This window comes from Salmo salar, chromosome 09, assembly GCF_965601325.2.
Source record: "Salmo salar chromosome 09, fSalSal1, whole genome shotgun sequence".
Classification (NCBI taxonomy): Eukaryota; Metazoa; Chordata; class Actinopteri; order Salmoniformes; family Salmonidae; genus Salmo; species Salmo salar.
The window spans coordinates 160,970,988-160,995,246 of NC_138299.1; the positions used below are offsets into that span (position 1 = coordinate 160,970,988).

At 45.8% G+C, this 24,259-nt stretch overlaps 1 protein-coding gene across 2 annotated transcripts; it reads right to left on the reverse strand.

Moving 5' to 3' along the window:
* Positions 1 to 13: 13 nt before the first annotated feature.
* napab (N-ethylmaleimide-sensitive factor attachment protein, alpha b) lies at positions 14 to 18,061 on the reverse strand. Of its 2 annotated transcripts, XM_082956511.1 has the most exons (12): positions 17,845 to 18,061; positions 13,573 to 13,652; positions 8,301 to 8,417; positions 7,398 to 7,444; positions 6,073 to 6,150; positions 3,918 to 3,973; positions 2,944 to 3,028; positions 2,729 to 2,833; positions 2,565 to 2,633; positions 2,358 to 2,408; positions 804 to 929; positions 14 to 764 (listed from the first exon to the last, which is right to left on the reverse strand). In XM_082956511.1, exons 1-11 carry the CDS (start codon positions 17,940 to 17,942, stop codon positions 828 to 830), a joined length of 888 nt encoding a protein of 295 aa, XP_082812637.1. In that variant the 5' UTR covers positions 17,943 to 18,061; the 3' UTR covers positions 14 to 764; positions 804 to 827. The 2 variants fall into 2 exon arrangements, with proteins under 2 accessions (XP_082812637.1, XP_045580856.1); XM_045724900.2 differs by having other exon boundaries at positions 14 to 929.
* Between the last annotated feature and the right edge of the window lie 6,198 nt (positions 18,062 to 24,259).

A 24,259-nucleotide genomic window follows, 5' to 3' on the forward strand; every position in this document is an offset into this window, starting at 1 on the left:
ATTTTTGTTTATAAAAAAAAAAGTCATCTGTATGCATGTATTCAACGGCAAATGGAGGACGCTTTTCCCTTTTCATGACAGCCAGGTACGCTACTCTGGTTGTAAGGCAAAGCAATGTGCTTAAATATTAGGAAAGTTGAGAAATAAATATAGTAGGCCTCGCCTATAGAAAGTTGATAGGATCCTCCTCTTTTTAATAGAGGCCATCAAAACGGTTTTCTCACGCAATTGCATAGCTTAGGCTGTAGAAATGTTGCCCCAACAGAGCACATATTTAACTCCATGCATCAATCAGCTATGAGGAGCTGGCTCTCGCTGGCTCTAGCTGGCTCTCGCTGGCTCTAGCTGGCTCTCGCTGGCTCTAGCTGGCTCTCGCTGGCTCTAGCTGGCTCTCGCTGGCTCTAGCTGGCTCTCGCTGGCTCTAGCTGGCTCTCGCTGCTCAACAGGTGATCCTATTAAGCTCAAACTCTGAATGCCAGGGCTCTCAGGAAGTGTTTGATTTGATTCTCCACTGTATTTGCATTGAGTGATTACAGGGACAATAGAGCGCCGAGCACCAATTACCTCGACTCATGTGGGATTTGACTGCTGGGGAGGTGGTAATACACAGTCGCCTTAACAGCCCTAGGTGTGGATGAGGTTTGGGTCTGAGGGGGGGTTTAGGGGGTCTGAGGGGGGTATGGGGGTATAGGGGGTCTGAGGGGGGTCTGAGGGGGGATATAGGGGGTCTGAGGGGGGGTTTAGGGGGTCTGAGGGGGGGTTTAGGGGGTCTGAGGGGGGGTTTAGGGGGTCTGGGGGGGGGGGGGGGTCTAGTGACATCAAGACCATTAACGCAGGTCACTCTCATCTTCCTCTATGGTCTTCTTGATGCGGAGGAGCATAGTTGTCAGCCACTGGTCCAACCTGGAGATAGTGTCATATTCCTTCACCTGAGAGAGAGATGGAGGAGGAGGGGAGATGGAGACAGATAGACAGAGAGGAAGAGTGATGAGAAGACGGATGGGGAGGGAGAGAGGCGAGACGGATGGGGAGGGAGAGAGACGGAGACGGATGGGGAGGGAGAGAGGCGGAGACGGATGGGGAGGGAGAGAGGCGGAGACGGATGGGGAGGGAGAGAGGCGAGACGGATGGGGAGGGAGAGAGGCGGAGACGGATGGGGAGGGAGAGAGGCGGAGACGGATGGGGAGGGAGAGAGGCGAGACGGATGGGGAGGGAGAGAGGCGGAGACGGATGGGGAGGGAGAGAGGCGGAGACGGATGGGGAGGGAGAGAGGCGGAGACGGATGGGGAGGGAGAGAGGCGGAGACGGATGGGGAGGGAGAGAGGCGGAGACGGATGGGGAGGGAGAGAGGCGGAGACGGATGGGGAGGGAGAGAGGCGGAGACGGATGGGGAGGGAGAGAGGCGAGACGGATGGGGAGGGAGAGAGGCGAGACGGATGGGGAGGGAGAGAGACGAGACGGATGGGGAGGGAGAGAGGCGGAGACGGATGGGGAGGGAGAGAGGCGGAGACGGATGGGGAGGGAGAGAGGCGAGACGGATGGGGAGGGAGAGAGGCGAGACGGATGGGGAGGGAGAGAGGCGAGACGGATGGGGAGGGAGAGAGGCGAGACGGATGGGGAGGGAGAGAGGCGAGACGGATGGGGAGGGAGAGAGGCGAGACGGATGGGGAGGGAGAGAGGTGAGACGGATGGGGAGGGAGAGAGGCGAGACGGATGGGGAGGGAGAGAGGCGAGACGGATGGGGAGGGAGAGAGGCGAGACGGATGGGGAGGGAGAGAGGCGAGACGGATGGGGAGGGAGAGAGGTGAGACGGATGGGGAGGGAGAGAGGCGAGACGGATGGGGAGGGAGAGAGGCGAGACGGATGGGGAGGGAGAGAGGTGAGACGGATGGGGAGGGAGAGAGGTGAGACGGATGGGGAGGGAGAGAGGCGAGACGGATGGGGAGGGAGAGAGGCGGAGACGGATGGGGAGGGAGAGAGGTGAGACGGATGGGGAGGGAGAGAGGTGAGACGGATGGGGAGGGAGAGAGGTGAGACGGATGGGGAGGGAGAGAGGCGAGACAAGAAAACAAGTTAACTTCCAGTTTCTAGTAATTGATATCAGTTTCTTGTTCAAAATGATTCCAGTTTTAGCTCATGTCGGACTTCCTCTGTGAGTTCCAGTTTTAGCTCATGTCAGACTTCCTCTGTGAGTTCCAGTTTTAGCTCATGTCGGACTTCCTCTGTGAGTTCCAGTTTTAGCTCATGTCGGACTTCCTTAGTGACGGTTCAGCGTTTGCTATCTTTTCATGACATCAGTAAAATGACTTCCTCATTCACAAATAAAGACAAAACAAGACTTTGAGAGTACTACTCACCGCATCAGTATATACATCAACATTCTGTTCCTCACACGCATCTAGAAGTTTCTGCAGAGAATTAAAGACATTTATTGTATTAGAAAACATATATTTTGGAGTTGAAAGGCTTAGAGAAAAGAGAAAAAAGTTGAATCCGCTTGGTAAAGATGAAGGGGTTAGAAAAGACTAAGCGGAGGCCATATCAGAAACAACCTACTTCCTTACCTTCAGCAGTTTACATTCACGAGAATCTGAGAAGGCAGGGAACATTTCTTCATACTTCTGCAAGGCCAGCTAGATAGCAGGAGATAGAGCAGTTTAGTCAGACAGGAAACCTAGAAACCTCATGGAGGATTTCAAAACAGACAGAAGTCAGTTTTAGGGCTTACTTTGGCATTGAGCATGTCCACACAGAAATGGCAGAGAGCTGCCTTGAAGAAGTAGTCCTTAGCGCTGTACTTTAGCAGTGTGCTGTCCATCGCATTGGTCCCAACCTTAAAAAAAAATAAAAATAACACACACACACAGACCGAAACAGGATTGTTAACAGTCGATAACAATTACAAGGAACTGCCTCCTGCAACAGTGTTTAGTCAGCCGTCACCTGTTCATAGATCTCTATGGCCTTCTGGTACTGCTCCAGCTGAGCTGCATAGACAGCCACCTTCAGAAGGCACTTGTTGGCAGAGCTGAGAGGACAAGGGAGAGAGAGAGAGAGAGAGAGAGAGAGAGAGAGAGAGAGAGAGAGAGAGAGAGAGAGAGAGAGAGAGAGAGAGAGAGAGAGAGAGAGAGAGAGAGAGAGAGAGAGAGAACAAGAGAGGACGAGAGAGAGAGGACAAGAGAGAGAGAGAGAGGGAGAACAAGAGAGAGAGAGAGAGGGAGAACAAGAGAGAGAGAGAGAGAGAGAGAGAGAGAGAGAGAGAGAGAGAGAGAACAAGAGAGGACGAGAGAGAGAGGACAAGAGAGAGAGAGAGAGGGAGAACAAGAGAGAGAGAGAGAGGAGAACAAGAGAGAGAGAGAGAGAGAGAGAGAGAGAGGACAAGAGAGAGAGAGAGAAAGGACAAGAGAGAGAGAAAGGACAAGAGAGAGAGAGAGAGAGAGAGAGAGAGAGAGAGAAAGGACAGAGAGAGAGAAAGGACAAGAGAGAGAGAGAGAGAGAGAGAGAGAAATTATGACAACCAGTCACAAAAAAAATACTGTCAAATCAAACAGGGTCTGATTCAGCAGGACAGAACCCAAATCAAACAGGGTCTGATTCAGCAGGACAGAACCCAAATCAAACAGGGTCTGATTCAGCAGGACAGAACCCAAAGTAAGGGGTCACAGGGTCACGCCGGCTCTATTCATTACATTTCTGTCTCCATAGCTCCCACCATAGATATAAACCCCATAGAGCTGATGTTTGGACCAGCGGTAGAAGCCGCTGACCCCGGGACACGTATGTCAGAGTGGGTTGGAATCCGGGCCACTGCCCTTTGACCCCACCAACACTATTCCAGCTCTTTAATGAAGCCAGCCGGTTAAGGAGTGGTAATGCACTACTCACCAGAAAATGGATATATTGTCTACGGTTCCTACCTTGTGGACTCTTCTCCTTTGTAGTAGTCTGCCGCCTGTTCATAGTGAGCTATAGCCTGCAGACAGACACAACATTTAGACACACCTGACCTTCACACTCCCCCCTCACAGTCACCCCCTCACGCCTGACCCTCACAGTCACCACCCCTTCACACCTGACCCTCACAGCCCCCCCTCACAGTCCCCCCCCTCTCACAGTCCCCCCCCCCCCCACACGCCTGACCCTCACAGTCCCCCCCACACGCCTGACCCTCACAGTCCCCCCTCACAGTCCCCACCCTCACCCTCACAGTCCCCCCCCACACGCCTGACCCTCACAGTCCCCCCTCACAGTCCCCACCCTCACCCCTCACAGTCCCCACCCTCACGCCTGACCCTCACAGTCCCCACCCTCACGCCTGACCCTCACAGTCCCCCCCCCACAGTCCCCACCCTCACGCCTGACCCTCACAGTCCCCCCCCACACGCCTGACCCTCACAGTCCCCCCCCCCACACAGTCCCCACCCTCACGCCTGACCCTCACAGTCCCCCCCCACAGTCCCCACCCTCACGCCTGACCCTCACAGTCCCCCCCCACACGCCTGACCCTCACAGTCCCCCCCCCCACACAGTCCCCACCCTCACGCCTGACCCTCACAGTCCCCCCCCACAGTCCCCACCCTCACGCCTGACCCTCACAGTTCCCCCCCCAACACAACATTCAGATACACCCGACCAACGGTTTAATAATCAATTTGAATTGAATCACTTTTAGACAGCATCCTTACATTACATTACATTACTTACAAACAGGGTTCTTTTTATTAATATTTTTTTTAAATATATTTTCTTTTACCTTTAACGTCAGTTATGTAAAACAACGTTTAAACTTTTGATTTTTTTCAGATTCACATGTTATATAGCTTAGCCCCTACTTTTTTTTACATAATCTGAGGTTTTTTGTGTTGTACCTCCATTGGTTGAAACACAACATGCTCTTGATTACAGAGTGGGAATCATTTCATTAATAAAAACTACCACTTTGTGTCATTAGCAAATATAATGGTGTTGGAGCAGTCATGGATCAACAAGGAGTATAGGGGGGGACGAAGTACGCACCCCTGAGGGCCCCCCGTTGGACTGTGAGGGTCAGGTGTGAGGGGGGGACTGTGAGGGTCAGGTGTGAGGGGGGGGACTGTGAGGGTCAGGTGTGAGGGGGGGACTGTGAGGGTCAGGTGTGAGGGGGGGGACTGTGAGGGTCAGGTGTGAGGGGGGGACTGTGAGGGTCAGGTGTGAGGGGGGGGGGGACTGTGAGGGTCAGGTGTGAGGGGGGGGACTGTGAGGGTCAGGTGTGAGGGGGGGACTGTGAGGGTCAGGTGTGAGGGGGGGACTGTGAGGGTCAGGTGTGAGGGGGGACTGTGAGGGGGGGACTGTGAGGGTCAGGTGTGAGGGGGGGGGGACTGTGAGGGTCAGGTGTGAGGGGGGGGGCTGTGAGGGCTGTGAGGGGGGGACTGTGGGTCAGGTGTGAGGGGGGGGACTGTGAGGGTCAGGTGTGAGGGGGGGACTGTGAGGGTCAGGTGTGAGGGGGGGGGACTGTGAGGGTCAGGTGTGAGGGGGGGGGACTGTGAGGGCAGGGTCAGGTGTGAGGGGGGGGGACTGTGAGGGTCAGGTGTGAGGGGGGGGACTGTGAGGGTCAGGTGTGAGGGGGGGGGACTGTGAGGGGGGGACTGTGAGGGTCAGGTGTGAGGGGGGGGCTGTGAGGGTCATGTTGAGGACCAACGTGGCAGAGGTGTTGCCTACCCTCACCACCTGGGGTTGCGGCCCGTCAGGAAGTCCAGGATCCAGTTGTATAATATGTATGGAAGATTTAATTCAAATTAAAAAAATAAAACGGTGCTGTGAAAAAGTGAAGTCACCCTCAGACAAGCATCTGGAAAGATACATCTGAACCAGACGAGTTCTTCCTGGTACACCCGGCTATGGATGCAAATGTGCTTTTATATCTGACCACATGAACCACAGCTTTATTCATAGGGGGTTGATTCTCCCAGTCTAGTTCAGAGCTATACAGGACAGTAGTGACTATCCCAGGCTAGCTGGAGGACTGATACAGGCCGTGTCCTCCTCAATCCCTAAATAAATGCCCTACTTTAGACCAGGGCCCATAGGTCTGACCGTATCGATGTCCACCAGCTCCGTCTCGTAGATCTCTGCGATGGAGATGTGATGTTTGGCTGCGATGGTGAACCGTCCCTAATGGGGGGACGGGGGGGGGGGGGAACAGAGGAAGCAGAAAGAGGAGGGGGCAAACAGGAAGTAGAAAGAGGAGCAGGAAAACAGGAAGTAGAAAGAGGAGCAGGAAAACAGGGGAAGCAGAAAGAGGAGCAGGAAAACAGGAAGTAGAAAGAGAGCAGGAAAACAGAGGAAGCAGAAAGAGGAGCAGGAAAACAGGGAAGCAGAAAGAGGAGCAGGAAAACAGGAAGTAGAAAGAGAGCAGGAAAACAGAGGAAGCAGAAAGAGGAGCAGGAAAACAGGGGAAGCAGAAAGAGGAGGGAGAAAACAGGAAGTAGAAAGAGGAGCAGGAAAACAGGAAGTAGAAAGAGGAGCAGGGAAACAGAGGAAGCAGAAAGAGGAGCAGGAAAACAGAGGAAGCAGAAAGAGGAGCAGGAAAACAGGAAGTAGAAAGAGGAGCAGGCAAACAGGAAGTAGAAAGAGGAGCAGGGAAACAGAGGAAGCAGAAAGAGGAGGGGGAAAACAGGAAGTAGAAAGAGGAGCAGGCAAACAGGAAGTAGAAAGAGGAGCAGGGAAACAGAGGAAGCAGAAAGAGGAGCAGGAAAACAGGAAGTAGAAAGAGGAGCAGGAAAACAGAGGAAGCAGAAAGAGGAGCAGGAAAACAGGAAGTAGAAAGAGGAGCAGGAAAACAGAGGAAGTAGAAAGAGGAGCAGGAAAACAGGAAGTAGAAAGAGGAGCAGGAAAACAGAGGAAGCAGAAAGAGGAGCAGGAAAACAGGAAGCAGAAAGAGGAGCAGGAAAACAGAGGAAGCAGAAAGAGGAGCAGGAAAACAGGGGAAGCAGAAAGAGGAGCAGGAAAACAGGGGAAGCAGAAAGAGGAGCAGGAAAACAGGAAGTAGAAAGAGGAGCAGGAAAACAGGAAGTAGAAAGAGGAGCAGGAAAACAGGAAGCAGAAAGAGGAGCAGGAAAACAGAGGAAGCAGAAAGAGGAGCAGGAAAACAGGAAGCAGAAAGAGGAGCAGGAAAACAGGAAGTAGAAAGAGGAGCAGGAAAACAGGAAGTAGAAAGAGGAGCAGGAAAACAGGAAGTAGAAAGGGGAAAACAAAAAGAAGGATGAGAGAAGCAACAGAACACCAGACAAGCTCATATCAGCTCTCTGTTACTGGTGAAATACTTCAGATACACGCTGCCCATTGTTTTAGTGTGTTGAACCAATAGGTACAGTCGAAGAGGAGGGTATCAGGCCTCTATCCATACGAACACTTCTCACCATGTCTGTGTAGATCTCGATGGCTCGGTTCAGACAGTTGATAGCCTCTGTAGAGAGGATACAAATCAGATGCATTAACAACTCACAGAGACCCTTTAAATTCACTCTGATCTGCAGGAAAATACCAAGGTAATGTTTCACTTCTTTGGAGAAACATTACCTGTTATTTTTAGCGTTTGGTTGAGTGTCTACAGTGGTAGGAGGATGGGGGATAATGTTTAATTTGTTGGGGGGGGGGGGGGAACATTAACCAAACGCTGAAAGAACAGTTGAGTGTCAACAGTGGTCGGGTAAAGACAGCTCTAATATGGGAGGAGGCAATGGTTGTAAAGTCCATGGTGAGATACAGAGACAGAGACACAGAGAGAAGAGACACAGAGAGAGACACAGAGAGAGAGAGCGAGAAGAGAGACAGAGAGACAGAGAGAGAGAGAGACAGAGAGAGATACAGAGAGAGAGAGAGACAGAGAGAGAGACAGAGAGAGACGAGAGAGAGAGAGACAGAAGAGAGAGACAGAGAGAGAGAGAGACAGAGAGAGAGAGAGACAGAGAGACAGAGAGACAGAGAGACAGAGAGACAGAGATACAGAGATACAGAGAGAGACAGAGAACAGAGACAGAGAGAGACAGAGAGAGACAGAGAGACGACAGAGACAGAGATACAGAGAGACACAGAACAGAGATACAGAGAGACAGAGAGACAGAGAGACAGAGAGACAGAGAGACAGAGAGACAGAGAGACAGAGTGACAGAGAGACAGAGAGACAGAGAGACAGAGAGACAGAGATACAGAGAGACAGAGATACAGAGATACAGAGATACAGAGATACAGAGATACAGAGAGAGAGACAGACAGGAACAGAGAGAGAGACAGAGAGACAGAGAGAGCAGAGAGGGGAATACCTTGTGGGTCAGCTTTTTTGAAGGCGTTTCCAGCGTCTATGAAGTTTGTAGCAGCATCGTGTTTACTCTGCATCTGCAGGTGGAGCCGGGCCGCCTGGGAGAACGCATTACCTGCAGCTGAAAACACAGCCGTATTATCCATCTATCACAATACAGCCCTATTACCCTACTATCACAACCAACTATCACAATACAGCCCTATTACCCTACTATCACAACCAACTATCACAATACAGCCATATTATCCATCTATCACAATACAGCCGTATTATCCACCTATCACAATACAGCCATATTATCCATCTATCACAATACAGCCGTATTATCCATCTATCACAATACAGCCGTATTATCCATCTATCACAACCAACTATCACAATACAGCCGTATTATCCATCTATCACAACCAACTATCACAATACAGCCATATTATCCATCTATCAGAATACAGCCGTATTATCCATCTATCACAATACAGCCGTATTATCCATCTATCACAACCAACTATCACAATACAGCCCTATTACCCTACTATCACAACCAACTATCACAATACAGCCATATTATCCATCTATCACAATACAGCCGTATTATCCACCTATCACAATACAGCCATATTATCCATCTATCACAATACAGCCGTATTATCCATCTATCACAACCAACTATCACAATACAGCCGTATTATCCATCTATCACAACCAACTATCACAATACAGCCATATTATCCATCTATCAGAATACAGCCGTATTATCCATCTATCACAATACAGCCGTATTATCCATCTATCACAACCAACTATCACAATACAGCCATATTACCCTACTATCACAACCAACTATCACAATACAGCCATATTATCCATCTACCACAATACAGCCGTATTATCCATCTATCACAATACAGCCATATTATCCATCTATCACAATACAGCCGTATTATCCATCTATCACAACCAACTATTGCAATACAGCCATATTATCCTACTATCACAATACAGCCATATTATCCATCTATCACAACCAACTATCGCAATATAGCCATATTATCCATCTATCACAATACAGCCATATTATCCATCTATCACAACCAACTATCGCAATACAGCCATAGTATCCTACTATCGCAATACAGCCATAGTATCCTACTATCGCAATACAGCCATAGTATCCTACTATCGCAATACAGCCATATTATCCTACTATCGCAATACAGCCATATTATCCTACTATCGCAATACAGCCATAGTATCCTACTATCGCAATACAGCCATAGTATCCTACTATCGCAATACAGCCATAGTATCCTACTATCGCAATACAGCCATAGTATCCTACTATCACAATACAGCCATAGTATCCTACTATCGCAATACAGCCATATTATCCTACTATCACAACCAACTATCACAATACAGCCATATTATCCTACTATCACAATACAGACATATTATCCATCTATCGCAATACAGCCATATTATCCTACTATCACAATACAGCCATATTATCCTACTATCACAACCAACTATCACAATACAGCCATATTATCCTACTATCACAATACAGCCATATTATCCATCTATCACAATACAAGCCGTATTATCCTACTATCACAATACAGACAAAGTGCATTCGGAAAGTATTCACACCACTTGACTTTTTTCCACATTTTGTTACATTACAACCTTATATAACGAATTAAAACTAAATTCCTCATCAATCTACACACAATAATGACAAAGTGAAAACAGGTTTAGAAATGTATTACAAATAAAAAAATACCTTATTTACATAAGTATTCAGACCCTTTGCTATGAGACTCAAAATTGAGCTCAGGTGCATCATGTTTCCATTGATCGTCCTTGAGATGTTTCTACAACTTGATTGGAGTCCACCTGTGGTAAATTCAATTGATTGGAGATGATTTGGAAAGGCACACACCTGTCTATATAAGGTCCCACAGTTGACAGTGCATGTCAGAGCAAAAACCAAGCTATGAGGTCGAAGGAATTGTCCGTAGAGCTTCGATACAGGATTGTGTCGAGGCACAGATCTGGGGAAGGGTACCAAAACATTTCTGCAGCATTGAAGGACCCCAAGAACACAGTGGCCTCCATCATTATTAAATGGAAGAAGTTTGGAACCACCAAGACTCTTCCTAGAGCAGGACGCCCGGCCAAACTGAGCAATCAGGGGAGAAGGGCCTTGGTTAGGGAGGTGACCAAGAACCCGATGGTCACTCTGACAGAGCTCCTCTGGAGATGGGAGAACCTTCCAGAAGGACAACCATCTCTGCAGCCCTCCACCAACCAGGCCTTTATGGTAGAGTGGCCAGACGGAAGCCACTCCTCAGCAAAAGGCACCTAAAGACTCTCAGACCATGAGAAACAAGATTCTCTGGTCTGATGAAACCAAGATTGAACTATTTGGCCTGAATGCCAAGCGTCACGTCTGGAGGAAACCTGGTAGCATCATGTTGTGGGGATGTTTTTCCAAAGGTAGGGACTGGGAGACAAGTCAGATCGAGGCAAAGATGAACAGAGAACACAGCCAAGACAACGCAAGGGTGGCTTCAGGACAAGTCTCTGAATGTCCTTGAGTGGCCCAGCCAGAGCCTGGACCTGAACCCGATCCAACATCTCTGGAGAGACCTGAAAATAGCTGTACAGCGACGCTCCCCATCCAACCTGACAGAGCTTGAGAGGATCTGCAGAGAAGAATGGGAGAAACTCCCCAAATACAGGTGTTGCCAAGCTTGTAGCGTCATACCCAAGAAGACTCAAGGCTGTAATCGCTGCCAAAGGTGCTTCAACAAAGTACTGAGTAAAGGGTCTGAATACTTATGTAAAAATTATGGGGTATTGTGTGTAGATTGAGGGGGGGGGGGGAAACAATTCAATCAATTTTAGAATTAGGCTGCAATGTAACAAATTTGGGAAAAGCCAAGGGGTCTGAATACTTTGAATGCACTGTATCCACTATCACAACGCAGCCATAACACTGAAAACGTGCTAAAATACTGCCATACCACTTGAAGATCCTTCTTTGGCACCAAAATCGACGTTGTCGTTAAAACTAGCAGCACTCACACATTCTGCCTACGACGGAGCTACGGCGAGGCGACGCCCGTTCTCTCCTCACCAGCATCTCTTATCCGAATTCAAATCGTGCAGCCCCCTAGAAGTAGTTCATTTTCAAGTTTAGAAGAAGTGACTGCTAAAAACGCTAACTCCTTTTCGTATAAAGTGGTAGCATAGCTAGCATAAATAAATAAAATTGGGGTGGTGGTAGTCAGTCATTTTTAACTGCAGTTGATTGGTGACGATGACACCGATACATGCATTATATTCTGATTGGTACCTCAACACAGTGTATTTTACACTGAGACAATAACCTAAATGTAGGCTAATTTTGCTGGCGGCGGCGGGGGATGGCAGTGAGGAGATTCCTAATCTTTCCAACACGCGTTTCATTCCCGTTGTTTTGGTGGAATTCCATTGGCCTCATTACAGCATCTATATGGATAAAAGAAAAGCTGTGTTCTCACCAAAAGGGTTTTATATGGATGCAGTCTATCACAGTGCCATCCGTTTTGTCACCAACGCCCCCATATACTACCCACCACTGCGACCTGTTATGCTCTCGTTGGCTGGCCCTCGCTTCATATTCGTCGCCAAACCCACTGGCTCCAGGTCATCTACAAGTATTTGCTAGGTAAAGCCCCGCCCCGCCTTGTCTCAGCTCACTGGTCACCATAGCAGCACCCACCCGTAGCACGCGCTCCAGCAGGTATATCTCACTGGTCACCATAGCAGCACCCACCCGTAGCACGCGCTCCAGCAGGTATATCTCACTGGTCACCATAGCAGCACCCACCCGTAGCACGCGCTCCAGCAGGTATATCTCACTGGTCACCATAGCAGCACCCACCCGTAGCACGCGCTCCAGCAGGTATATCTCACTGGTCACCATAGCAGCACCCACCCGTAGCACGCGCTCCAGCAGGTATATCTCACTGGTCACCATAGCAGCACCCACCCGTAGCACGCGCTCCAGCAGGTATATCTCACTGGTCACCATAGCAGCACCCACCCGTAGCACGCGCTCCAGCAGGTATATCTCACTGGTCACCATAGCAGCACCCACCCGTAGCACGCGCTCCAGCAGGTATATCTCACTGGTCACCATAGCAGCACCCACCCGTAGCACGCGCTCCAGCAGGTATATCTCACTGGTCACCATAGCAGCACCCACCCGTAGCACGCGCTCCAGCAGGTCTGGCCACCTTTCCTTCCTGTTCAGTATGCAAATCTACCTAAAAAATGACCCATTTAAATTCTAGTTGTGCTGTGTGTGCGTGTTTGGTCGTTGAACTTGGTGACATGGAAACCCCACCCCCTTGATCCTGCTACAAAGGCTACAAGACAGTGTTCTCCATGGCTACAAGACAGTGTTCTCCATGGCTACAAGACAGTGTTCTCCATGGCTACAAGACAGTGTTCTCCATGGCTACAAGACAGTGTTCTCCATGGCTACAAGACAGTGTTCTCCATGGCTACAAGACAGTGTTCTCCATGGCTACAAGACAGTGTTCTCCATGGCTACAAGACAGTGTTCTCCATGGCTACAAGACAGTGTTCTCCATGGCTACAAGACAGTGTTCTCCATGGCTACAAGACAGTGTTCTCCATGGCTACAAGACAGTGTTCTCCATGGCTACAAGACAGTGTTCTCCATGGCTACAAGACAGTGTTCTCCATGGCTACAAGACAGTGTTCTCCATGGCTACAAGACAGTGTTCTCCATGGCTACAAGACAGTGTTCTCCCCCACACCTGTTCTCCATGGTTACAAGACAGTGTTCTCCATGGTTACAAGACAGTGTTCTCCATGGCTACAAGACAGTGTTCTCCATGGCTACAAGACAGTGTTCTCCCCCACACCTGTTCTCCATGGTTACAAGACAGTGTTCTCCATGGTTACAAGACAGTGTTCCCCCCACACCTGTTCTCCATGGTTACAAGACAGTGTTCTATATGGTTACAAGACAGTGTTCTCACCACACCAGTTCTATATGGTTACAAGACAGTGTTCTCACCACACCAGTTCTATATGGTTACAAGACAGTGTTCTCACCACACCAGTTCTATATGGTTACAAGACAGTGTTCTCACCACACCTGTTCTCCATGGTTACAAGACAGTGTTCTATATGGTTACAAGACAGTGTTCTCACCACACCAGTTCTATATGGTTACAAGACAGTGTTCTCACCACACCAGTTCTTTGCCATCTTGTACATGTTGGCTGCCCTGGCGTACATATCACAGGCCTCCTCCATCTTGGATGAGCCTCTGCATCAACAGAAGAAGAGTAGCAGTGAGCCAGTGGCACTAAACAGGTGCTATCATCAGGACTAGTAACACAAGTGTAGGCTTTAAAATATTTAAAATATTGTCAAGTATATCACTGACTGTATTGGCACAAACAAAAAAAAACCTACTGTCAGAATAGCAGATGAAATGTGTGCATGAGATGAGACAATTACCATTAGACCTGTTAACTAAATCAACCCGTGGCAGTCACATGATTGAGAAACGTGACGGAGTAAACAGTCAGCGTTGCTGTTTACAATAAAGTGTGAAGACAAAATGGCGTTCAGTAGTGAATCGGGGAACAGAATGTAACAACCAGACCGTAACATAGACAGACATTTTGAAATCAGCTGATGATGGACAGGCTGTGAAGTTATTTAACGATAGTAGAATATTATGCTGGCTGCACAAATCGGAGACTATTTTATTTATTTATTTTCGTTTCAAAATAAAAAAAAGAGTCCACATGTAAAGACTTCCTAACTTTGGGAATATCACATATTTTTGCAGTGTAGCACTGGGGGGGGGGGGTAATTTAATGCCTTTTTGTTTTGCATATTGTATTATTACATTTTACATATTTTTTTATTTTTTTTTGTCATTTAGCAGACGCTCTTATCCAGAGCGACTTACAGTAGTGAATGCATACATTTCATACAATTTCATACATTTTTTTTGCTGGAATCGAACCCACAACCCTGGCGTTGCAAACACCATGCTCTACCAACTGAGCTACAGGGAAGGCTATTCATACCAGCGTTTCTTTGAAAGTTTACACAAATACTGGTATGCTGAAAGCCAATTGTGTAGGACAGGCTATATTGAAAATAAATGTACATTTTCTTTTAAATTACTCAATAGAGTCTGCAAAACTTAAATGGGTCTCTTGAGCTGGGCAACTGGTTTAATACAGAGTACTGATGACTCCTTATTCCACCCACTGCACTGCAATACAGGGTACATGGGAAACGTATTGGCTTGTAGAGAGAACATTTCTACCCGTCTCAGCTAAAGTGGGGTGGGAAATACTCAGTAGGGTCTCTACTAACCAAGTATGGATCGTTTTGGAGAGGGACTGTGTCGCACGGCTTGCTGCTGGCTTTTCACTCCACCCTCTCCATAACCCCCCTCATGCAATACACTGTACATGGGACAGCCATCATGGGACAGCCATCATGGGACAGCCATCATGGGACAGCCATCATATTGGCTTGTAGAGCGAGAACCTTTAGTTCTGGGCACATTTGGTGTAACCTCTCTGCTGTCACAAAACAGACTATGTAATTCCTGACTCTCCAAAAAAATAACAAATAATAATACACAAGGGACATTAACAGACTATTCCTTAAGGATGTACTGTTCCACCGTTTCTTCTGGTAAAAATACCAGATAGAAAGACTTCTTCAGAAGTTATTGGAACCGTCTAAGGTAAAGCCCAGACTTGATTTTGATACTTGAGTGCAGTCGATATAGCAGAGCTTGTCATGTAGTGTGTTCGATATCAATTAATGAGCAATTAACTGAAAATGCAATAATACTAGAGAATTCTAAAGATGTGTTTGTTATATCTGCAGGATAGATTCTACCTCTTCTTTAAACAGCCCTCTGCTGGCCTGTCTACTGTACCTTCACAAGTAATATAAGGAACATGGATTACATTAAAGCTTGACAACTGAAAGCTATTAGCAGTATTACATGTTTTACAAATCTACTTGTTTTCTTGTGATGCTTGCAGTGTGAAATTAATGATTTGACGCCTCTTTCTCAAATATGACTTGTTTCAACACTTCGTTTTATATTACCCTGGTTATACATGGCTTTCCTGCAACGACTGCAATTTGGGGAGTTTAAAGTGTAAATGTGGAGGAGAACATTGGATAATAAAATGTTCAGGTAGCGTTTCCTTCACAAAATAATTTATAATGTCACACATATCGCTGTGTTGAGGAAATGGCTGTGTAGTCTGTCCTGTTTTCACTGCATGCCAACTGTGGAATGACTTTGCTGAATTGCTGATTTGGACTCGTACGTTTTTTTTTTTGCTTTAAGTAATCTTCTGTGACATTCTTTGAAAAGTGGATATTTTCTTCAGAAATGTCAAAAACAGGAAAGGCTTTACCCTCAAGATGATTGGGGAAATAGTTACATGTTGGAATACCGGAACTCATTACATTTTTTTCATAAAACTATATAACTCCTGCTGGGTCCTCAATGTTTGTAGGTGATATAGAGATGATGGTTATCAGCCGTAATAATTAAGAGTCAAATATAAGACGGGTTCACTGGTGTCCTTTTTTTTGCTGTTTATCCCTGAATGACAGATTCCTGAGCTCAATCAGTAGGTCAACCTCTCATTGCCAACTGCTGGAAGATCATTAAAGTGAGATGGGGATACAGGATTTCACATTACAATGGTGACTTTTCATCTTCCACGAGAAACAGGAAGTTCAAGAATATCTGGAGATCTGGTCCAAATGGTTGGTCTGCTGAGCACTGCTGCACATTTACTGCTTGTCACTTTGTAATAATTTGCTTTAAAATAACATCAAGCCTTTTATGTTTAGAAGTGGAACGCTAAACATTGACGTTTCTAAAAGGACAAGTAATAATCACTTGTATTTTCTCACAAATTACAATTTGGAGAGATGGGCTGCGCGGCAGCGTAGCCTAGTGGTTAGAGCGTTGGACTAGTAACCAAAAGGTTGCAAGATCGAACCCCCGAGTTGACAAGGTACAAAATCTGTTGTTCTGCCCCTGAACAAGGCAGTTTAACCCGCTGTTCCTAGGCCGTCATTGTGAATAAGAATTTGTTCTTAACTGACTTGCTTGGTTTAAATAAAAGGTTTTTAAAAAAGATAAATCCATGAATCAATCCAAGAGGCCAACTTTTGGATTAAATTGTGACCAAGCTGTGTTTAAGAAAGTTGTTGGAAGGCTATGTATAATTAGGGTGATATAAACCTATAGCGGGGAAGAAATTGTATGAAATGTATGCATTCACTACTGTAAGTCGCTCTGGATAAGAGCGTCTGCTAAATGACTAAAATGTAAAATGTAAATAGCAACATGATTTTACGAGGATACTAGCTCAACAATTTTCTTTGTGGGTCAGACCACTAGCTCAACAAATTTCTTTGTGGGTCAGACCATGCAATTGACCTGATGCATTTTTTGGGCACATGTCAAGGCTGGCCTTGTGAACAAGTATAGATCATCATCATTATGTTAATCTAGGTTAACAGGTATGCCAGTCCATCATTGTGTCTTTTGTTGACATCTCTCTACAAGCCAATATGAGGGTTATCCCATGTACAGTGTATTGCATTAGGAGCTATGTAGGTCGTGGAGAACAACATGCTGCTGGGTGACAGTCCCCCCCCCCCTCCAAAACGAACCCTATTTGGTTAGTAGAGACCCTGCTGAGTATTTCCAACCCACTTCAGCTGAGACAGGTAGAAATGTTCTCTACAGTCCAATATTCCAGTATCAATGTCTTTAAAAAAAAAATTAGCCTTAGAAGAAATCTAAGCATCTTTCCTATTTGTTTTCATAAAAAAAAAAAAACTTAAGATTTTCCTCTTTTTTTTTTGCACGATAAAAGTGGATATTGATTAAAATTCCAATATCTTTTTGAACGAGTTATCCACAATGCAGAGTTTTATTTTAAACATGTCGTCATTGCCGTACCAACGGTGACGTCATCGTTCGTACTGCTAGGCAGAATACCAGTAAACAAGGAGCCAAATAATAAAATAGAAATAAATATACGTTTGCTTTACTTTTTACTCTCATGTGTTACCAGCTAATATAGAAATAAAACTTAGTCCACGTCAACAAAAAAAAAAACGCCTAATTTCAACAGTTTGAGTATTTTTTTTGTTGTTTTGTCCAACAGGCTAAAGTTAGCTAGTTAAATTACTTTGTTGACTTGTTGACTAGCTAAGCTAACTGCTGTTAGCTGGATGAGGAAATTGCACTTAACGTTAGTAGACCAATACTAGATTACTTTTTTTTCTTCGACAAAAACAAACGTTAAATTGTAGTTGGTAACTAATAGCTAACAGTTAAGATAATTAGCAAACAGTACCTATAACTTTACTCACTGTACCATTTGCGATTATTAGCTTAAGTACCGGGGCTAGCTAGCTAGCTAGCTAGCTGGAATGCTCACCCAAACAACGCCCCAAAAAACGACTGAGACGATTTCAGTTTCTTTTCAGCCTCAGCAATCAGAGCCGAGGCTTCCTTCTCTTTTCCAGAGTTGTCCATGTTTGTAACAACTAGGTAGGTATACTTTAGATATTTAGTAAAACAGCAGTTCTCTTCTTTTTTTTTTCTTCTTCGTATTCTTCTTCTGTGGATAGTTTTTTTTTTTATGGTAGTAGGAAACCAACTTTAAGGTGTAGCACCGCCACCAACTGGACTGGGGTGTAGACCAGAGACAGGGACGGTTTAACTCCTAAACAATATTCTTGTCTCGCTAAGGAAACGAAATACATAATTAAATACTACATTCCCTGGTGATTTCTACCAGCAGTTCACTTAATCCGAGGCTGTTAAGTTTACTCTCATTACTCCACAAATCTAATAACAATCGCTCCCTTTCCCTCACATATTTCTGGCGCTGAAATAGAACTTGTTCCACTGTCTCCATCTCCTCCTGACAATGATCACGCCTCCCAGTCGGATGTTTCACCACCAATTTAACTGTACTATTGAGCTTTGTGTGTCCCAGTTTCAACCTTGTGATTACACTTTCCTTCCTTCTCTCTCGGCTTGATGACCGCCCGACCCCCAACCTTTTCCTGAATCTTATTAAGGTGTATTCCTTTTGCCTCCCTGTTCCACAACTCTTGCTGTTTGTTTTTAACCACTGTAACCTAATGATGACGATCCATACTTGTTAACAGCGACAAAGAGTTACACATGGAATAAACAAGCGTACAGTCAATAACACAATAGGAAAAAAGAAAGTCTATATACAGTGTGTGCAAATGGCGTGAGGATGTAAGGCAATAAATAGGCCATAGTAGCGAAGTAATTACAATTCAGCAAATTAACACTGGAGTGATAGATGAGCAGATGATGATGTGCAAGTAGAAATACTGGTGTGCAAAAAGAGCAGAAAAGTAAATAAAAACAGTATGGGGATGAGGTAGGTAGATTGGGTGGGCTATTTACAGATGGGCTATGTACAGCTGCAGCGATCGGTTAGCTGCTCAGATAGCTGATGTTTAAAGTTAGTGAAGGAAATTTAAGTCTCCAGCTTCAGCGATATTTGCAATTTGTTCCAGTCATTGGCAGTATGAATATAGGTCTATAACAGTTTGGGTCTAGAGTGTCCCCCCCCCCCCTTTGAAGAGGGGGATGACCGTGGCAGCTTTCCAATCTTTTGGGATCTCAGACGATACGAAAGAGAGGTTGAACAGACTGGTAATAGGGGTTGCAACAATGGCAGCGGATAATTTTAGAAAGAGAGGGTCCAGATTGTCTAACCCAGCTGATTTGTATGGGTCCAGGTTTTGCAGCTCTTTCAGAACATCTGCTGTCTGGATTTGAATGAAGGAGAAGCTGGGGAGGCTTGGGCGAGTTGCTGTGAGGGGTGCGGAGCTGTTGGCTGGAGTTGGGGTAGTCAGGAGGAAAGCATGGCCAGCCGTAGAGAAATGCTTATTGAAATTCTCGATTATCGTGGATTTATCGGTGGTGACAGTGTTACCTATCCTCAGAGCAGTGGGCAGCTGGGAGGAGGTGTTCAAGTTCTCCATGGACTTTACAGTGTCCCAAAACGTTTTGGAGTTAGAGCTACAGGATGCAAATTTCTGTTTGAAAAAGCTAGCCTTTGCTTTCCTGACTGACTGCTTGTATTGGTTCCTGACTTCCCTGAAAAGTTGCATATCGCGGGGACTATTCGATGCTGGTGCTGGTCCGCCACAGGATCTGTCCTGCATATATAACAAACACGTCTTAGAATTCTGTGGTATTATAGAATTTTCATATAATTACATTTGTGATATCGTACACACTACATGACAAGTTCTGGTATATCGACTGCACTCAAGTATCAAAATATTACTTACCTTTATTTCAACAGGGAAGTCACATTCAAATCAAATCAAATGTATTTATAAAGCCCTTCTTACATCAGCTGATATTTCAAAGTGCTGTACAGAAACCCAGCCTAAAACCGCAAACAACAAGCAATGCAGGTGTAGAAGCACGGTGGCTAGGAAAAACTCCCAAGAAAGGCCAAAACCTAGGAAGAAACCTAGAGAGGAACCAGGCTATGAGGGGTGGCCAGTCCTCTTCTGGCTGTGCCGGGTGGAGATTATAACAGAACATGGCCAAGATGTTCAAATGTTTATAAATGACCAGCAGGGTCAAATAATAATAATTTCAGTGGTTGTCGAGGGTGCAACAGGTCAGCACTTCAGGAGTAAATGTCAGTTGGCTTTTTCATAGCCGATCATTCAGAGTATCTCTACTGCTCCTGCTGTCTCTAGAGAGTTGAAAACAGCAGGTCTGGGACAGGTAGCACGTTCGGTGAACAGGTCAGGGTTCCATAGCCGCAGGCAGAACAGTTGAAACTGGAGCAGCAGCATGGCCAGGTGGACTGGGGACAGCAAGGAGTCATCATGCCAGGTAGTCCTGAGGCCTGGTCCTAGGGCTCAGGTCCTCCGAGAGAGAGAGAGAAAGAAAGAAAGAGAGGAAGAGAATTAGAGAGAGCATACTTAAATTCACACAGGACACCGGATAAGACAGGAGAAATACTCCAGATATAACAGACTGACCCTAGCCCCCGACACATAAACTACTGCAGCATAAATACTGGAGGCTGAGACAGGAGGGGTCAGGAGACACTGTGGCCCCATCCGACGATACCCCCGGACAGGGCCAAACAGGCAAGATATAACCCCACCCACTTTGCCAAAGCACAGCCCCCACACCACTAGAGGGATATCTTCAACCACCAACTTACCATCCTGAGACAAGGCCTGAGACAAGGCCGAGTATAGCCCACAAAGATCTCTGCCACGGCACAACCCAAGGGGGTGCGCCAACCCAGACAGAAAGACCACGTCAGTGACTCAACCCACTCAATTGACGCACCCCTCCTAGGGACGGCATGGAAGAACACCACTAAGCCAGTGACTCAGCCCCTGTAATAAGGTTAGAGGCAGAGAATCCCAGTGGAGAGAGGGGGAACCGGCAAGGCAGAGACAGCAAGGGCGGTTCGTTGCTCCAGAGCCTTTCCGTTCACCTTCACACTCCTGGGCCAGACTACACTCAATCATATGACCTATTGAAGATATTGAGACTAAAGTCTTTTTTTTACAAATGAGCCCAGCCCAGCACAATACAAAAACAAGCACATATACAACAGGCAAGTATAGATAAACATAAATATAGACAATATACACATTAAGATACAAAACAGTCAATTAAAACAAACACAGTCTTCATGATAAAAAAATCCTCTTTCAGCTGTATGAATTGCCCTAGGGTCTTCAAAGCATCCAATTAAAACATATTTTGTAGATTTTTCAATCACGACTCAGGATATGACCCAGATGCAGATAGTACAGTTCTCAGATGATTAATTAGAAACACGGGGCAGGCAAAGGACAGGTCGAGGACAGGCAGAGGTTCGTAATCGGGGCAGAGTCAGTCAGGTACAGGACGACAGACAGGCTCGGGGTCAGGGTCAGGGCAGGCAGAATGGTCAGAACCGGGAAAAACTAGGAAACAGAACTAGAGAAACAGGAAAGCGGGAAAGAACGCTAATAAGACCTGACAAAGACGAACTGGCAACAGACAAACAGAGAACACAGGTATAAATACACAGGGGATAATGGGGAAGATGGGCGACACCTGGAGCGGGGTGGAGACAAGCACAAAGACACTTGAAACAGATCAGGGTGTGACGTAATCCAAACATAGGGTGCAAGGGAGTTAGCCTAACTCTGTAGACGCCAAAGGAGTTTTCAACTTTAACCTGTGAACGGGTTTGATAACATGTTAAATCTTAACAATGATGTTAGGTAAGTCTATAAGTCCTGCTTATGGAGCAGGGCTTTGTAAACAAACATAATGTAATGATGTGATTGATCTGCATGACTTTAAAAGAGGTAGGTAAAGAATGCAGTCATAAAACTGTCTCCTGTGATAAAACGAAGGGAGCTCATAAACGGCATCCAGGGGTTTAAGACTATGTATTACCATAATCAAGAACAGATAGAAAGGTTGACTGCACAATGTGCTTCCTACTGACTAGAGAGAGGCAAGATCTTTCTATAAAAAAAAAAAGGCTACTTAGCGTCTTAACAAGTTAAATCATTGTCAATCCAAACACTAAAATGTTATGAGGTCACAGTCCACTTCCCAGAGCTCCGTACTAAAAAGAGTCTGACAGCAATATTCAGGAATTTCACAGGATCAAGGTCAATGTGTAATTCAATTGTTAAAATGCTTAGTATATGATATAACGACGAACAACAGTATCATCAATGCAAGGAAAGAAAGACAGCGTTTTATGTCACACGATATTTTCCAAATCTGTGAAGACTCCAAGCACGAGAAAGGCTTTAAACACAGGTTTTGATTCGACTCATTAATTATATTGAATGTATCTATGTTCCCCCTTTAACATCTTACTCTTCTACATTTGCACACACTGTATATAGACTTTCTCTATTGTGTTATTGACTGTATGTTTGTTTATTCCATGTGTAACTCTGTGTTGTTGTTTGTGTCACACTGCTTTGCTTTATCTTGGCCAGGTCGCAGTTGTAAATGATAACTTTTTCTCAGCTGGCCTACCTGGTTAAATAAAGGTGAAATATATATTTTTATTAAATAAAAATTATGAACTACTGTTACTGTAATTGTTTAGCTGACAGATATAGCCTAGCTACCTAGCTAACCATAATCATCTTATGAAATGATGATACACAGCAAAAACCAACACTATACATTTTAGTCATTTAGCAGACGCTCTTATCCAGTGAATGCATACATTTCATACATCTTTTTTTCCCCCCGTACTGGTGCCCCGTGGGAATCGAACCCACAACCCTGGCGTTGCAAACACCATGCTCTACCAACTGAGCCACACTAGATTAGAGATATGCCCTAGCTATAGAGTACGACAGTATGAGTCATAATACCCATAACATCTAGCAGTCAAACAAGGAAATGGTTCCAATAGTTTTTCCACCATTCATTTCTGTCCCATAGGGGAATTTGGAAGTGCTTAAAATAATGGCTGTGTTGTGTGTAGGCTTACCGTGGCACGACGTTTTGATAACCTTGTAAATCTCGTTAGGACAAGGTGACTTTCATCAATATATTTAGATGTATTTATTTACCTCCCCCCTCGAAAATGTGATGCTAATTAGCTGCTAATGTGGCTATCATAAAGAACTACAAATACCAAGATGATCTGGACGAAACTGCCGAATCGAGACAAAGGTAAGAATCTCTGGATTAACTATCTAATGTTAGCTCAATGTAGTAATGAATAAATTGGCTACGTTTCTTTAAATTTACAATTCTGTGAACTGTCTTGTGCACGTTTTAAATTGACACTATACCTGTTAGCTAGAGATCAGGTGCAGGAGCATGCTGGGATTTGTAGTTTTACACGATGTCTACTTTGACGCTAATTACCATGTTTCATATCTGAGAGTAAATAGAGGCGAATATATTGACAAAAATCACCTTGTCCTCCAGAGATTTACATGGTTATCAAAATGTCAGACCAGGGTAACCCAGGGTAAGCCTACACGAAACACAGCTCTTATTTTAAGCGTTTCTAAAACTGGGGAAAAAATCATGGTGGGAAAATGATTGGAACCATTTCCCTTTTTGACCACTAGGTTTTTATCGGCATTATGACACCTCCACTACGGGGCTCTATGGTTAGCCAGTGGTTGCACATCTAACTAGCTGGAAAGAAACAAGGGTGTGAATAGTAGACATGTAAATTTAGCCATTCACTGTTTACAGCAGGTCTCCAGCTACCCAGACCTGTCTGATCAGCCTGATAGGGTGTTGTAGCTGTGTCCTGTGAAAATCTATATGTGTGTGTGTATAGCAATGGAATGAAGGGTTGTGGGGTCCTGTCCAGAAACAACCCCTAGCCCCTACTGTCCAGAAACAACCCCTAGCCCCTACTGTCCAGAAACAACCCCTAGCCCCTACTGTCCAGAAACAACCCCTAGCCCCTACTGTCCAGAAACAACCCCTAGCCCCTACTGTCCAGAAACAACCCCTAGCCCCTACTGTCCAGAAACAACCCCTAGCCCCTACTGTCCAGAAACAACCCCTAGCCCTTACTGTCCAGAAACAACCCCTAGCCCCTACTGTCCAGAAACAACCCCTAGCCCTTACTGTCCAGAAACAACCCCTAGCCCTTACTGTCCAGAAACAACCCCTAGCCCTTACTGTCCAGAAACAACCCCTAGCCCCTACTGTCCAGAAACAACCCCTAGCCCCTACTGTCCAGAAACAACCCTTAATCCCTGACCCCTAGACACTTGTGGAGATCTGAGAGACTTAGACAGGTGTATAGCAATACTGCCAAAATT

Coding starts and splice junctions, on each gene's coding strand:
- napab (XM_082956511.1), bottom strand. CDS start 17,942: ATGGACAACTCTGGAAAAGAGAAGGAAGCCTCGGCTCTGATTGCTGAG. Junction 7,445..8,300: donor CAAAAAAGCTGACCCACAAG/GTATTCCCCTCT, acceptor TCCTCTCTACAG/AGGCTATCAACTGTCTGAAC. Junction 3,029..3,917: donor AAAGGAGAAGAGTCCACAAG/GTAGGAACCGTA, acceptor TTGTCCTCTCAG/CTCTGCCAACAAGTGCCTTC.